Source organism: Aulonocara sp. 'chitande type north' Nkhata Bay, linkage group LG15, assembly GCF_057382095.1.
Source record: "Aulonocara sp. 'chitande type north' Nkhata Bay isolate Kocher_YH1m ecotype deep benthic linkage group LG15, A_spYH_male_GT1.1, whole genome shotgun sequence".
Classification (NCBI taxonomy): Eukaryota; Metazoa; Chordata; class Actinopteri; order Cichliformes; family Cichlidae; genus Aulonocara; species Aulonocara sp. 'chitande type north' Nkhata Bay.
In genome coordinates, this window is record NC_141358.1 from 12664306 (window position 1) to 12676518 (window position 12213).

Here is a 12213-nt window from a genome sequence, read left to right on the forward strand (position 1 = left end):
TTTTTGTCTTGTACTTATGGAAAAGAGTTGTAGAAAAGACATTACTGGTTTTAGTTCTAATAACATTTTGTCAAATTTTCACTTTAAATAAATCTGGTACATATTTGACTGAGAAAGAGAAAGGAGGTCAAACTCATTTTAAACTGTGAGCCAGATACAGCACACTTTGATCTTAAGTGGGCCAGACCAATGAAACTCTTCTTTCTGTCCGTTCATAATGGGTTATTCGATTATTGAATATTATCTTAATATTTGACAAAGAAGCACAATTTCAACAGAACATCTCAGTTTTTTTCTACATAATAAAGATTCATCCACTGCTGTAGTGAATGAAAGAAATCTATATGTATGAGAATTAAATTGTAAGAAATAAACGTGTAAAATTACAGAAAAGGTTCTGGTAGCTATATCTTTGTCAATCCTGTGATTACAAAACACAAAGTTTTTGTTTATTCACAGAACACGTCCTTTATTTGTATCCATTGTTAAAAAAAACCCATTAATTTCTGTAGTGAAGAAAAGGAACTTTTCTGATATATTTTTTTTATTATCTGTTACCTAATTACTTAGGTGTGGCCACATAGGAGGTATTTAGCAGTAAAGATAAATCTGTGATACAAAATTATATTAAAAGTCAAACTAAAACAGACTCTCTTCGCATTTCCTAAAGCTGTCCAGTGAGGCCCGATTGGAGTGTTCATCAGCTTATTTCTGGCCCCTGTGCCTTATATTTGACACCCCTCCTCTAACCCATCTATTCTTATCAGTTTGCTGATATTGCCAAATTTCACATCCATAAATTGCAGTTCTCCAATAAGAAGCCACATTTCCCTATTTTCATGAATGGAAATTAAACTTTATGTGACCACAATTTATCCTTCCCGCAACAAGAAGGCTATAAACATTTTTGATTTTATAATATCGCATTGTAACAGTATTACCGTCTTTATTTGATGCCTCTCTTACTCTCGCCCCTCCTCTTTCCCCCCGTGACATATTTACTTTTTACACTGTCGTTTTTGCGTAATCTTGCAGTTCACACACCGAACCTCTAAAGCGGTCAATAAAAAAAAAACTGTTGCAGTGGATGACGTATTATTTGTGGGACAAATTTATGTTGTGTTTATTTACACCGGCTGCAGTCTTGGAGGACGTTATCGTAGTTCTTTTAAAACGTGTCCATCGATAAATACGGTAAACTCGCTTATCAGAAATGGACATTAATCCACTACATGTCCACCGGGTTACTCCATTAGCCGTTTGGGTGCCTTGCACAGAGCTAGAACAATCATAGCCAAATGCTAACTAATCTCCACCAAGTTAGTGGCAGCTAAGGCTTCATTTAGCTTCACCCGGATTACGTTTGGGTGTTCATGCCAGCTTTGGCTTTATGGCGGAGACTTACCGGTGTTTATGTTATTTACTCAAGTAATTTTAGCCCAGCTGTCAGTTACACCCATCTGTGTGGCTAGCTAACGTTTAGCTAATGGTCTTTGATTATATTAATGCTTTAGATTAGTTCACCATTAGCACTGTCACGAGTTAAATGTTAGCACTGCTAAGTGTTTAAACTGACATGATAACATTAAATGTAATTATCGGGTCGTTTTTGCGTTGACATACCGTTATGTGCCTTATCAGACACTGTCCTCACGTCTGTGACTTGGTCAGATAGGTTGGACAGCAGTCTGGTTAACACACGCACATCTGGGAGGGCACACAGGGGAAGGATGTCCGCAGCCGCTCTGCGCTGGATCCGTTGTCGGAGGCTGAGCACAGCTGGGCCGCCTAGTGTGAAGAAAGTGCTTCAGTGGAAAGATTTAAGTAAGTTATTAGACAAATCAGCAATCTTGTACAATAAATTTCAATAAACACGTTGAAAATAAAGATCTTCCTCTTCGCTGGCATTTAGGGAAAGTTGCTAAAGTAACTGGCGCAGTTGTCTTGGGGTAAGTTACATTATTAAAAGAATGATTTATGCAGCGTGTGAGAGAAGAATGATCTCTGTCCCATAGCTTATTAAACATGCTCCTTTCTGCAGGGGCTGTCTTTTTATTACTTATGAGGTGATAGCCTTGGATAGAGCTGTGACCATTGACACTAGTGCAATTCTTCAGGAGAAGAACAAGTCGTACATCTATCTGAGGGCCACTCCTTCAGATGAAAAAGACAACCTAACTGGAGGTAATTAATGCTATCCTAAACAACCTCATGGGTAACATGACACATTATATATCTTTTGTTGCTGGACTCAGTCACAACTTTTCACCAAACCCTGGCTGGTGTTTGTAGGACAATCCCAGAATAAACAGTACATTTATAAATGCATCACAGAGTCTCATATTTGATGTTTTTGCCTGTTGTACGACTGTGTTTGTAGTTCTACATTTTCTCACTGCATCAAAATATTCACATTCTGTTTCTACATACCTCCATCTAGTGTCGGACGTATTTTGGGACGAATTACACGTTTTGTTGTGAAAATACACAAGGTCAAATGTAGCATCTCCCATTTGGCATTGCAGTATTTCTTCTTGTACTAAATCTGTCATTTTAACCTCTTTTGCTGTATAAATTATTTATATATTTCCACTAGCCTATAAATGTAGTAAGACCTGTTTAGATTTTTAATTTAAATTTACTGGGTTTTGGACATGTTCCTTCTTCCCTACTGTGGGAGGGCATTATCTGACAAATATGCTGAGTGGCCCCATTTTGTTCTTGTATGAGAAAGTGTTGTTGAGTTTTTTATGTTCAGTGGGGCAGTGACATCTGCCTTCATTCTTCCTGTCTTCCCTTTCCTGCCAGGACTTTGGGCCATTTGGTGTTGGGTGATTTTACTTCCTCGACCTTTTTAGTGGAAGCTTTCACAATCAACTTATAAACTCAAATATAAGCGGCTTGACTATGCCGAAACATATGATCATGATCATTTTAAGCAGTAATCACTCATAATGCGCTACTTCACTTTTAACTTAAAATAAATACATGTGAACTTAACACACAACAGTATAGCAGGGAATGTGTTTAGGCTTTCGGGGAGGTGCAAATGCTATAAGGATGAGATGGATTTATAGTGAAAGATAAAAAACAGAATCTTTATTATAAAAATGGAAATATAAATTAATCTGACTCAAATTTGATTAATTAGCCACCTCTACAGGGAAGCATTTCTAAATGGTTTCTGTTGTCTTTATAATGTTATAGAAATGCAGTTCTAAATTTTGTCAAGAGAGTAGTGGCTAGTTGTTTTTTTCTGCATCTCTTCCAGGACTTACACACAAAGCAAGGAGGGAACTTCATAAAGCAGCAAGACGGTTTGTGGAAATATCCTCGAGGCTTTTACTGCAATCACTCGATGGTAAGAAACTAACAAACACCAATTCACCAATAACATAGACAGATACACGATAATGCCCCTAATATTTCTTGAACTGAAAAGTATTATTGCCAATAGCAGGGCAAGTGTTTATGCTCAGAAAACTGTAGTCATTTAGTCAATTTTATGTGACATATGTGCACAGAGACCAAAGGAAACACCTGCCTTTGCACATGCACATCCTGTTTTGAATGCCACATAGCTTTTACAGTGGTGTGGATCTTGTAAAAGTGAGTGGAATAAACAAGTCTGAGATTTTTTGTTTTGCTTTTAGCCACCTGTAGTTTTAAATCCGCAGACAAAAAGTTACATTCACTTTTGTTTACTTTAACCTTTTACAAATTAATAGCTGCCAAATTGATGACACAAGTTTCACTCCTGCAAGGTTTGTACTGTAGCTCATTAGCTCTTGTAGTAATCTAAAAGGTGGTGCAGTAGACACTAGTAGTTAACCTTTTAGTTGTAGTTAGAATTGCTAAAAGGTCCAGTTAGAGGAATTAGTAGAACACGTCTCCACTTTTATTTTGTAAATGTTCAGACGGTCAGTTTGTTCCGTAATTTTGTGTCTTAGAGCACTTCAGTCATGTGGATGCTGACCCACATGAGGTGGCATTGTGGGTCCTGCTGAAGAAGACACAGTCAGCTAACAAAGCCATCAGACTAGAGGCTGTTCAGGAGCTTGCAGACAATCACCACTGGCATGGTAAAGGACCCTAAAAGTTTCCTGTCACGTTAATTTGATACACAACAGAGACCTGCTCTGGTCTTAGATCACACCTGTTTTGAATAATCCAGATTACCAGTACCAGACGGCAGCCCAGGTTATAGACCATCGGACAGCAGTGGGCTTGGCCCGGATGCCTCAGGTAGACCTGAGGTTTTTCCGTCACCCACCTGCACTGCCTGATTTGGAGGAGGTACTCAAATCTACTTTTTAGGATAGTTACCATTTGAATGCCTACCTCACAGATGTGCTGTGATCTTCTCAGGGTTTGTCAGCGGAGGACGGACTGAGGCAGCTTTTGGCATCTCTGCCTCAAACTGAGGTGGACAAATGTGTTCGGTACTTTACCTCACTGGCCCTGAGAGAGAGCACTCAGTCCTTGGCAGCACAAAGGGTAACAATCACAGATGTACACATACATGTACAGTCATTAGGAAGGCCAGGTCTAAAACTAAAAACAGTCACTGGGATGTGATAAAGAAAAAAAGAAGAAGCTAGTTTCTATATCCTGTCATTAACACGTGCGCTTCATTGTTCAGGGTGGTCTGTGGAGTTTTGGTGGCAATGGGCTGCCTTATGCCCAGAGCCTTACCTCTGTTCCTTCTGAGAAGGTGGAGTCCTTCTGTCTGCAGGCACTGGTACAGCACTCAAAGGTAATCATCATCATTGTGCATCCAAAGGTGATTTAGTCTGGAGTCGGTGGCTTGATTATTTACTTACTACTCATTGTGGTCATTGTAGCAGTGTATTAAGGTCAATTCTATGCGCCCGCTGTCTGGATGTTGCCTTGTGGTTAATACTTTGTGATCTGCAGGTAAGGAGCCACTGTGACCACATAGTTGCCAACGGAGGTCTACAGCTTCTCCAGAGGGTTTATCAGCTCAGAACAGACTCTATGAAGATTCAGAGGAACATTGTTCGCATCATCGGAAACCTGGCTCTCAATGAAGGTGCCCATCAGGCCATAGCCCAGTCCGGTAAGTCTGTAACTAATCTGAATAAACTGGAGACAGCTCTGATTATGTGTAATCCTGACTGGGTGCGCTAAAGATGTTATGAAAGTAAGGTCTAAAATATATGTTGTGCTTGTTTCAATTAGAGATTCGATTTTCACCATCACAAAAAATGTGTTTACTTTTATAGTTATCCACCCCAACTTATAAATTTTATCGTACTCCTCACACTTTCCTGTTTTTTTCCCCCTACTTTACCCATAAAACACTTGCAGGCTGGGTGTCTGTCCTGGCTGAGATGATGCAGTGCCCTCACATCATGCAGGCGTCTCACGCAGCTCGCGCTCTTGCAAACCTGGACAGGGAGACAGTAAAAGAGAAATACCCAGATGGCGTCTATATCCTGCACCCACAAACACGTAGCAAGTAGGAAAACAAATTCAGTTATTACATAATGCATTAACGTCATATTATTTTATTGTTATAACCCAACCGTCATCTTTGACAATGTTTTCAATTTCCAGTCAGCCAATCAAAGCAGACGTGCTGTTCATCCACGGGATTCTAGGGGCAGCTTTTAAGACGTGGAGGCAGAAGGACCGCAATGCATTAGAGGAAGAGGAGGCAGCCAAACGCGAAGATGACTATACAGAGTGCTGGCCAAAGGTAACAAAGGCACCTAATTCCTCTCATTACATTAATGGATTGTTTCAGTGTTTTCCAGTGTTTCTGAGGTCTCACACAGCTTAAGATTTATCTCAGTGTTCTTCCGTGTTGTTTTATCACTGTTTATTGTCAGTCATGGTTGGCTGCTGACTGTCCAAATCTTAGAGTGCTGTCGGTGGAGTATGACAGTCATCTAAGTGACTGGATGGCCCAGTGTCCTGCTGAGAATCAGAGGTAAAAAAAACAACAACTATAAGTCTGTAGTTTCTTTATAGGTCTACATGTGATTAAGGTGCTATTCTTGGTAAAATAGAATATTTTTGCAAAGTCGGGTACCCTTGGATTAATTACTCCAACAGATTAAAAAGGGTTGACTATCTGTCTCTCCAGGAAGTCTCTAGCCTACAGAAGTCAGGAGCTGCTAAAGAAGTTAAAGCTGGCGGGAGTTGGAGAAAGGCCTGTGGTCTGGGTAGCCCACAGTATGGGAGGTATTTCTCCCACATCTTTCCTTCCACAAGCATGTCGGACTTTTATGCAGATCCCTTGAATCCAATTTGAAAAACAAAAATTACTAATCTATCCTCTTGCATTTGGTTTCTCTTGCAGGACTGCTTGTAAAGAAAATGCTGCTGGATGCCTTACAGGACCCAGACATGCATGGGTTATTACAGAACACCAAAGGGATTATGTTTTATAGTGTTCCTCACTACGGCACCTTCATGGCAGAGTACTCTGTCAATGTTAGATATCTTCTCTTCCCCTCCATAGAAGTCAGAGAACTCTGTAAAGGTCAGTGAATATGATGAATTCTGCGGTCTATGGAACTCTTTCAGCATCTAATGTGAATTGATGTGTGTGTTTTAAGATTCACCAGCTCTGCGCAGCCTGAATGACAACTTCTTGAACCTGGCCAAAGAAAAGGATTTCAAGGTGCTGAGCTTTGCAGAGACTCTACCGACAAACATTGGACCCATGATCAAGATACTTGTGGTACCAACGCAGTCAGCAAGTATGTAACTCCAAATACTGTAATGTCTGAAATGTACAGCTTAAATATTAAAAAAAAAACAACACATAGTTGAAGCAGTGTCTTGCGTCTCATCGTGTTGTGGTTTCAGATCTCGGGATTGGTGAGCTCATTGAAGTGGACGTAGATCACCTAAACATCTGCAAACCAGAGAGGAAGGACTCGTTTCTATACAAACGCAGCCTCCAGTTCATCCTGGACGCTCTGCAGAGCTACATCGCCCACTGACAGAAATCTATGAAAACAATGACACTGAGACCACCTGCTGTATACTTGAAATGTATACTACACTCCAAACCAAACAGAGAAATAACTGCACATTCACATAAAGCACCACAAATGCGATTGCAGTATAGCTAATTTGTGGAAACCTGTCAGTTGTGATAACGATAGCAGGGTGCGTTTTTTGTTGTTGGGGTTTTTTAAGTCATCCACTGAGATAGGTCTCTTAATGCTACATCAGCTAAGTTATAAAGAAAATAACTTATGTTTACAAGTAAATTAAGCACATTGAAATTTTATCTAGATTTCCTTTTATTTTAGATTTATTACCAGCTAATCATGGGATACACAATGCTCATTATCTACTGTATTTACTTAAAAATGCACTGACATTTTGTTGCTACTCATGCAACTCGACTTTTGACCAGAGCAAAGGTTTAAGACTTTATTTTTATATGTATTTGTTTTACTCTAACTATAGTGTGATTATCATCTTATGTGCCAAAACATACTCTTTCCCAAGCCTTACCTCAAGTGGACCTGAGTTCATACATTTAGTTCAGATTGCACATGCAGTTGTATGGGACCGATCAAGCAAATTAATTTTAATACATGTGTTTGCAGCCCCCACTGCCACTAGCAGTCCTAAATGCTGGCAATGAAATGAATAAATGTGTAACGTTTGAGGGTTTATGAGTCTATGCATTTCTATATACAAAGTACAAAATACAACAAAGTACTTGAAACATTCCTCTGGGATTTTGGCCCATATTGACATGATACCATCACACAGGTGCTGCAGATTTGTCAGCTGAATATCCATGATAGGAATATACCACATCCCAAAGGTGCTCAAGAGGATTAACATCTGGTCACTGGAGGTCATTTGAGTTCAGTGAACTCATTGCCACCTACAAGAAACCAGTATGACATGATATGAGCTTTGTGACATGATGTCTTATCCTGCTGGAAGTGGCCATCACAAGATGGGTACACTGTTATCATAAAAGGATGGACATGGTCCAGAACAATAAATGGGTTGAACTAAGGGGCCTAAATTGTGCCAGGAAAACATTTCCTACACCATTAAACCAGCCTCGGAAACCTTAGTTTCCTATTCTTACCTTATTCTTCTGCTGCTGTAGCCCATCTGCTTCAAGGTTCAAAGTTTTGTTCAGTCATAGATGCTCTTCTGCATACATTGAATATAAAAAAGTGATTATCTGAGTTACTGTTGTCTTCCTGTCAGCTCAAAACAGTCTGACCATTCTCCTCTGAGGCATTTTTACCCAGAGAACTCCTGCTCACTGGATATTTTCTCTCTTTTTGGATCAGTCTCTATAAATCCTAGAGATGGTTGTAGCTCAAGTGACCAGCAATTTCTGAAGTACTCGACAATCAGCCCACATTCAAAGTCACCTAAATCACCTTTCTTCTCCATTCTGATGCTCAGTTTAAACCTCAGCAGGTCATCTTGGTTGTCATGTCTACACGCTTAAGTGCACTAAAATACTTCACGTGACTGGCTGATTGGATATTTGCCTTAAGGAGCAGCAGAGCAGTTGTACCTTATAAGTGGTTCTGAGTGTTTGTGTAATATATATATATATATATATATATATATATATATATATATATATATATATATATATATATATATATATATATATATATGTATCAAGTTGTCATAGTTTTCCTGTTAGTGACAGAAGGAGGGAAATGGCACAGTACTGTATTTTATACTGGATCTTAACTTACATTTTGCATCAATGTCATGATGCAGTTTTTGTAATGGATTTTATGCACTTGGGTACGAATGTTGCATTATTTTTTTCATAATACTCACTCATCTATACACAGCGTAGTTTTTTAAACCCACGGTATTGATATGATACCTTTTACCAAGCACAGAAAAGCAGCACAGAAGCAGCAAAAACTTTTAAAACACGCTAACGCGATATTTGGACATCAGAAGATTGTCCCTTGGCGCACACCTTACATAACCCATCAATGCCTTGAAAACTTAACAGGAACAGCTGGAGATCTCGGGTAGATAAACGGCTGTTTGTTGCTTTATGTTAATCCTTCGCTTAACTGTAGACAGGTATGTACATGAAGTTTGCTCTTTTAGATATTTAAGATCGTGGTATGTAGCAGAACATGCCTGTGGCCATGCTATTTTGAGCTAGTGGTAGCAGCAAAATGCTAACCGGTGCTAAAACAAAGAGCTAGCATACGCTGTACTGGAACGTTTACAAGTATTTTCTTTGTTGTAATGGTAATAAAAGTATTATTAAAATGTCCGAAAACATGTGACGCGTTTATCTGACTGTTTGGTGGCTTAATAATGGTTTAGCTGCCGTAAAGCTGCTTCTACCTGAGGCCTTCAGCTGTCGGTTTGTTTACTGTGCTGCAGGTGTTCAGCTCTTTAATCAGCTTCGACTGTCCATTTCTCTGCACCTGTCAATATGGTCAACGTGCACAAAGGTGTCCTTGTTGAATGGTAAGGTTGTAACTTTGCCAAGAAATATTTGTAGTTAGCTTCACAGAAATCTGTTTTTAAGTAGCCGAAACTTTAACTTTCTCTTCCTGCAGTGATCCTGCCATGAAACAATTTCTCCTGTACCTGGATGAAACGATGGCCTTGGGAAAGAAATTCATCCTCAAGGATCTTGACGACACGCACGTGTTCATTCTTGCAGAGGTGGTTCAAACACTCCAGGAGAGAGTTGGAGAGTTGATGGACCAGAATTCATTCCCCATCACACAGAAATAAACGCAAACTGTCAGGAGAAGTGCTACTTTTTGGCCATGGACTGCTCATGATCTCTGGATAAATGTTTGCAGTGTTTTAACTGCAGACTACAGTGGATTACTGTGAAAATGCTCAAGGAGTTTAAATACATTTTAATAACAGGTTCCAGAATATGTTTTCTTTTTCTTTGCCTTCTTTAAATTGCAGATCAAAGCTACCGTGTTGGCAGCAGCATTTTTTCCCCCCCCTTATTAATAATTGATATGAAAGGAGCAAGGATCCGAAGTTAAATAAATTGACAGCTGCTTGCTGTTTAACAGTGACTTTGAGGGTTTTTTTTTCCATATTTGGATTAAAGTTGGTCTAAAAATATTTAAAACTGTCTTCTGAAAATTTTGGGATGTTGTTTCTAATGTAAATCAAAATAATACAATTGTGTATTGAAGGTCATATAATCCCTTTTAAAGCATTTTAAATTGAAAATAATTTGAGGGTAAATAGTCTCTTTTATCACTATGTGGCATCTTTATTTTTCTTTCTTTGTAATGTGACTGGATGAAGTAACTAGATTTATTTAGTATCATTAACGCAAGCTAAGTTTCTCTACATTAGTTATACATTGCACCCCGAAACATACAGAAAAACCCCTCTGATTGTGCACTGAGTGGGAAGCAGGAAAACTGTTTAAAAAGAACGTTGAGGAACCACTTCTGACTGAGTTTTAGGATTTGTCAAGCCAGCTAACAAAAACAAGCCCGGCTGAGTTCAAGCTGCTTTGTAAGAATTGATTTAGTCTTTTTCTGTTTAATTCCATACACACACATAATGAAATACCCAAATTCTTTGCAATGTTATGTTGAAAAGAGTGTAACTGCCTTTCAGAGAGGTGACCCCTCCCAATTTTAATGTATTCATTTTATTAACAGTGAGCTTCTTTTTATAGCCATTAATTTTACTAATTAATCCAAAAGCTTGGAGTTTTTCCATTAACCATTTAACAATTTTCCCTTTGGGTTCAGCATCACAGCTTTTTTGTGGGAAAGATATTGCTCACATCAAATGCCTAAAAATCACATCTGTTGCTCTCATAGATTCCATCCAGTTTACCAGTCATGAGGCTCCAAATTATACCAGGAGTGGGGTTTGAACCCACGAGAGGATGCGCTCATTAGAGCTTAAGTCCAACGCCTTAACCACTCGGCATGCGTGTTCCTTTAGGAAACAGGAAGATTGGTAGGAGAAAGAAACGTATTAATCTTGTTTGTTAGGATCATAGCCATAAATGGAGGACTCTTATAAAGTCCATGGATTTTCATTCACACATATTACATGAGATATCTACTCTTTACACACTAAGGATCCAAACTACCAGGGCTACGGCACACAGCTGTTTTATAAATCATCAAAACCAATACTATCCTAAGATTTATTATATACAAAAATGATCTGTTCCAAAATGTTTTCATGTAATCCTGAAAACAGAAAAACAATCTTCTGCACTATTAACCATCCACAAATGGAAACAACAGACAATACGATCTTAGCTAAAAAGCCAAGAAAAAATTGTGTGTTTTTTTTTCTTCAAACGATGTAATTTACAGCCACAGAGGACAGAAAGCTGCAGTATGTAGAGAAAGAGAAGAGTTAAACCTATAATCAACATGAGTCCTTGTAGATGGCAGCCTCCGGTTTTTAAAGACTTCTATTGGTCTCTAGTGGACAACAGAGGTAACTGCAGGATTGGAGCCAGAATAGTGTAACTGCAGTTCAAAACGACATATTTTTTTGATTTCCCATAGAAAGTGTGTGTCCAGCCACGTGTCAGTCCAAGTGGCAGGATTTAGTAATTCTGGTAATAGTTAAATGTAACTCATTCACAAATATTAAGTCGCAACATTTCAGTCTGACTAACCTTGGAAGATTACACGAAGACAATGTCCAGATATGCAGACGCACGCATATATCTAGCGTATAAGAAATTTCTTTGCACAAACTGTTGAGTCAAATGACATTTGTTTTTCACAGCTTCAGGGGGTGCACCATTCCTAGAAATACTGCAATACCAGGTCGATGTGTGGAGTGGACGGAGCAAGCCCCTATTCCATCTCCCTGCTCCAAAAATCAATTTAATATATGGTCCCCGGGTAGGGGACGTATCAGATATTAAACTGATAAGAACAGATTTTTTTTTTCCTTTTTTTATTTTCTTTTCAAAGTATCTCCACACTTTACATTCATATTCCAAATAGCTCAAACATCTTTTTTTTTTTTTTTCACAACATTTACATTTCTTCATTTCTTTTCATCCCAAAGAGCATTCTCCCGAGCTAAATCCGATTTCCAACACACGAAGCAAAGAACATTTTGATAAACAATAACAACCAACACATACCTACTATCTCGCTCCCTGTCACTTACCACCTTCTTTTGGGTGGGTTTAAGAAAAAAGCTTTCCACCTATCCTTAATTGTGTCACTTCCCCACTTT

The 12213-nt window shown here is 38.9% G+C and overlaps 2 protein-coding genes and 1 non-coding gene across 8 annotated transcripts; 2 read left to right on the plus strand and 1 right to left on the minus strand.

Moving 5' to 3' along the window:
• The first annotated feature begins 1048 nt into the window (after positions 1–1048).
• serac1 (serine active site containing 1) lies at positions 1049–7662 on the plus strand. 5 transcript variants are annotated; one of them, XM_086264380.1, is made up of 18 exons: positions 1049–1194; positions 1676–1824; positions 1913–1949; positions 2042–2184; positions 3272–3361; positions 3729–3764; positions 3951–4082; positions 4175–4296; positions 4369–4497; positions 4643–4756; positions 4918–5080; positions 5332–5482; positions 5581–5722; positions 5856–5956; positions 6113–6210; positions 6329–6511; positions 6588–6731; positions 6841–7662. In XM_086264380.1, exons 2-18 carry the CDS (start codon positions 1731–1733, stop codon positions 6975–6977), a joined length of 2016 nt encoding a protein of 671 aa, XP_086120506.1. In that variant the 5' UTR covers positions 1049–1194; positions 1676–1730; the 3' UTR covers positions 6978–7662. The 5 variants fall into 5 exon arrangements, with proteins under 5 accessions (XP_086120506.1, XP_086120507.1, XP_086120508.1 ...); XM_086264381.1 differs by lacking the exon at positions 3729–3764; XM_086264382.1 differs by lacking the exons at positions 1913–1949; positions 2042–2184.
• A 1258-nt stretch (positions 7663–8920) lies between these two features.
• Positions 8921–10098, plus strand: gtf2h5 (general transcription factor IIH, polypeptide 5). 2 transcript variants are annotated; one of them, XM_086263795.1, is made up of 3 exons: positions 8921–9075; positions 9388–9474; positions 9567–10098. In XM_086263795.1, the coding sequence occupies exons 2-3, from the start codon at positions 9440–9442 to the stop codon at positions 9745–9747; spliced, it is 216 nt and encodes a 71-aa protein (XP_086119921.1). In that variant the 5' UTR covers positions 8921–9075; positions 9388–9439; the 3' UTR covers positions 9748–10098. The 2 variants fall into 2 exon arrangements, with proteins under 2 accessions (XP_086119921.1, XP_086119922.1); XM_086263796.1 differs by having other exon boundaries at positions 8941–9020.
• Positions 10099–11755: 1657 nt separating this feature from the next.
• On the minus strand, positions 11756–11945 carry LOC147312641 (U2 spliceosomal RNA). The gene has a single exon (XR_015125264.1). It is a non-coding gene; the product is annotated as a U2 spliceosomal RNA (small nuclear RNA).
• Positions 11946–12213: the final 268 nt, after the last annotated feature.

What these genes read in the sequence shown, in the direction of transcription:
- serac1 (XM_086264380.1), top strand. Translation starts at nt 1,731, where the DNA reads ATGTCCGCAGCCGCTCTGCGCTGGATCCGTTGTCGGAGGCTGAGCACA. An exon ending in TTTACTGCAATCACTCGATG is followed by an intron (nt 3,362 to 3,728) that starts GTAAGAAACTAA and finishes ACAAATTAATAG; the next exon opens with CTGCCAAATTGATGACACAA. An exon ending in GGTACCAACGCAGTCAGCAA is followed by an intron (nt 6,732 to 6,840) that starts GTATGTAACTCC and finishes TTGTGGTTTCAG; the next exon opens with ATCTCGGGATTGGTGAGCTC.
- gtf2h5 (XM_086263795.1), top strand. Translation starts at nt 9,440, where the DNA reads ATGGTCAACGTGCACAAAGGTGTCCTTGTTGAATG. An exon ending in AAAGGTGTCCTTGTTGAATG is followed by an intron (nt 9,475 to 9,566) that starts GTAAGGTTGTAA and finishes CTCTTCCTGCAG; the next exon opens with TGATCCTGCCATGAAACAAT.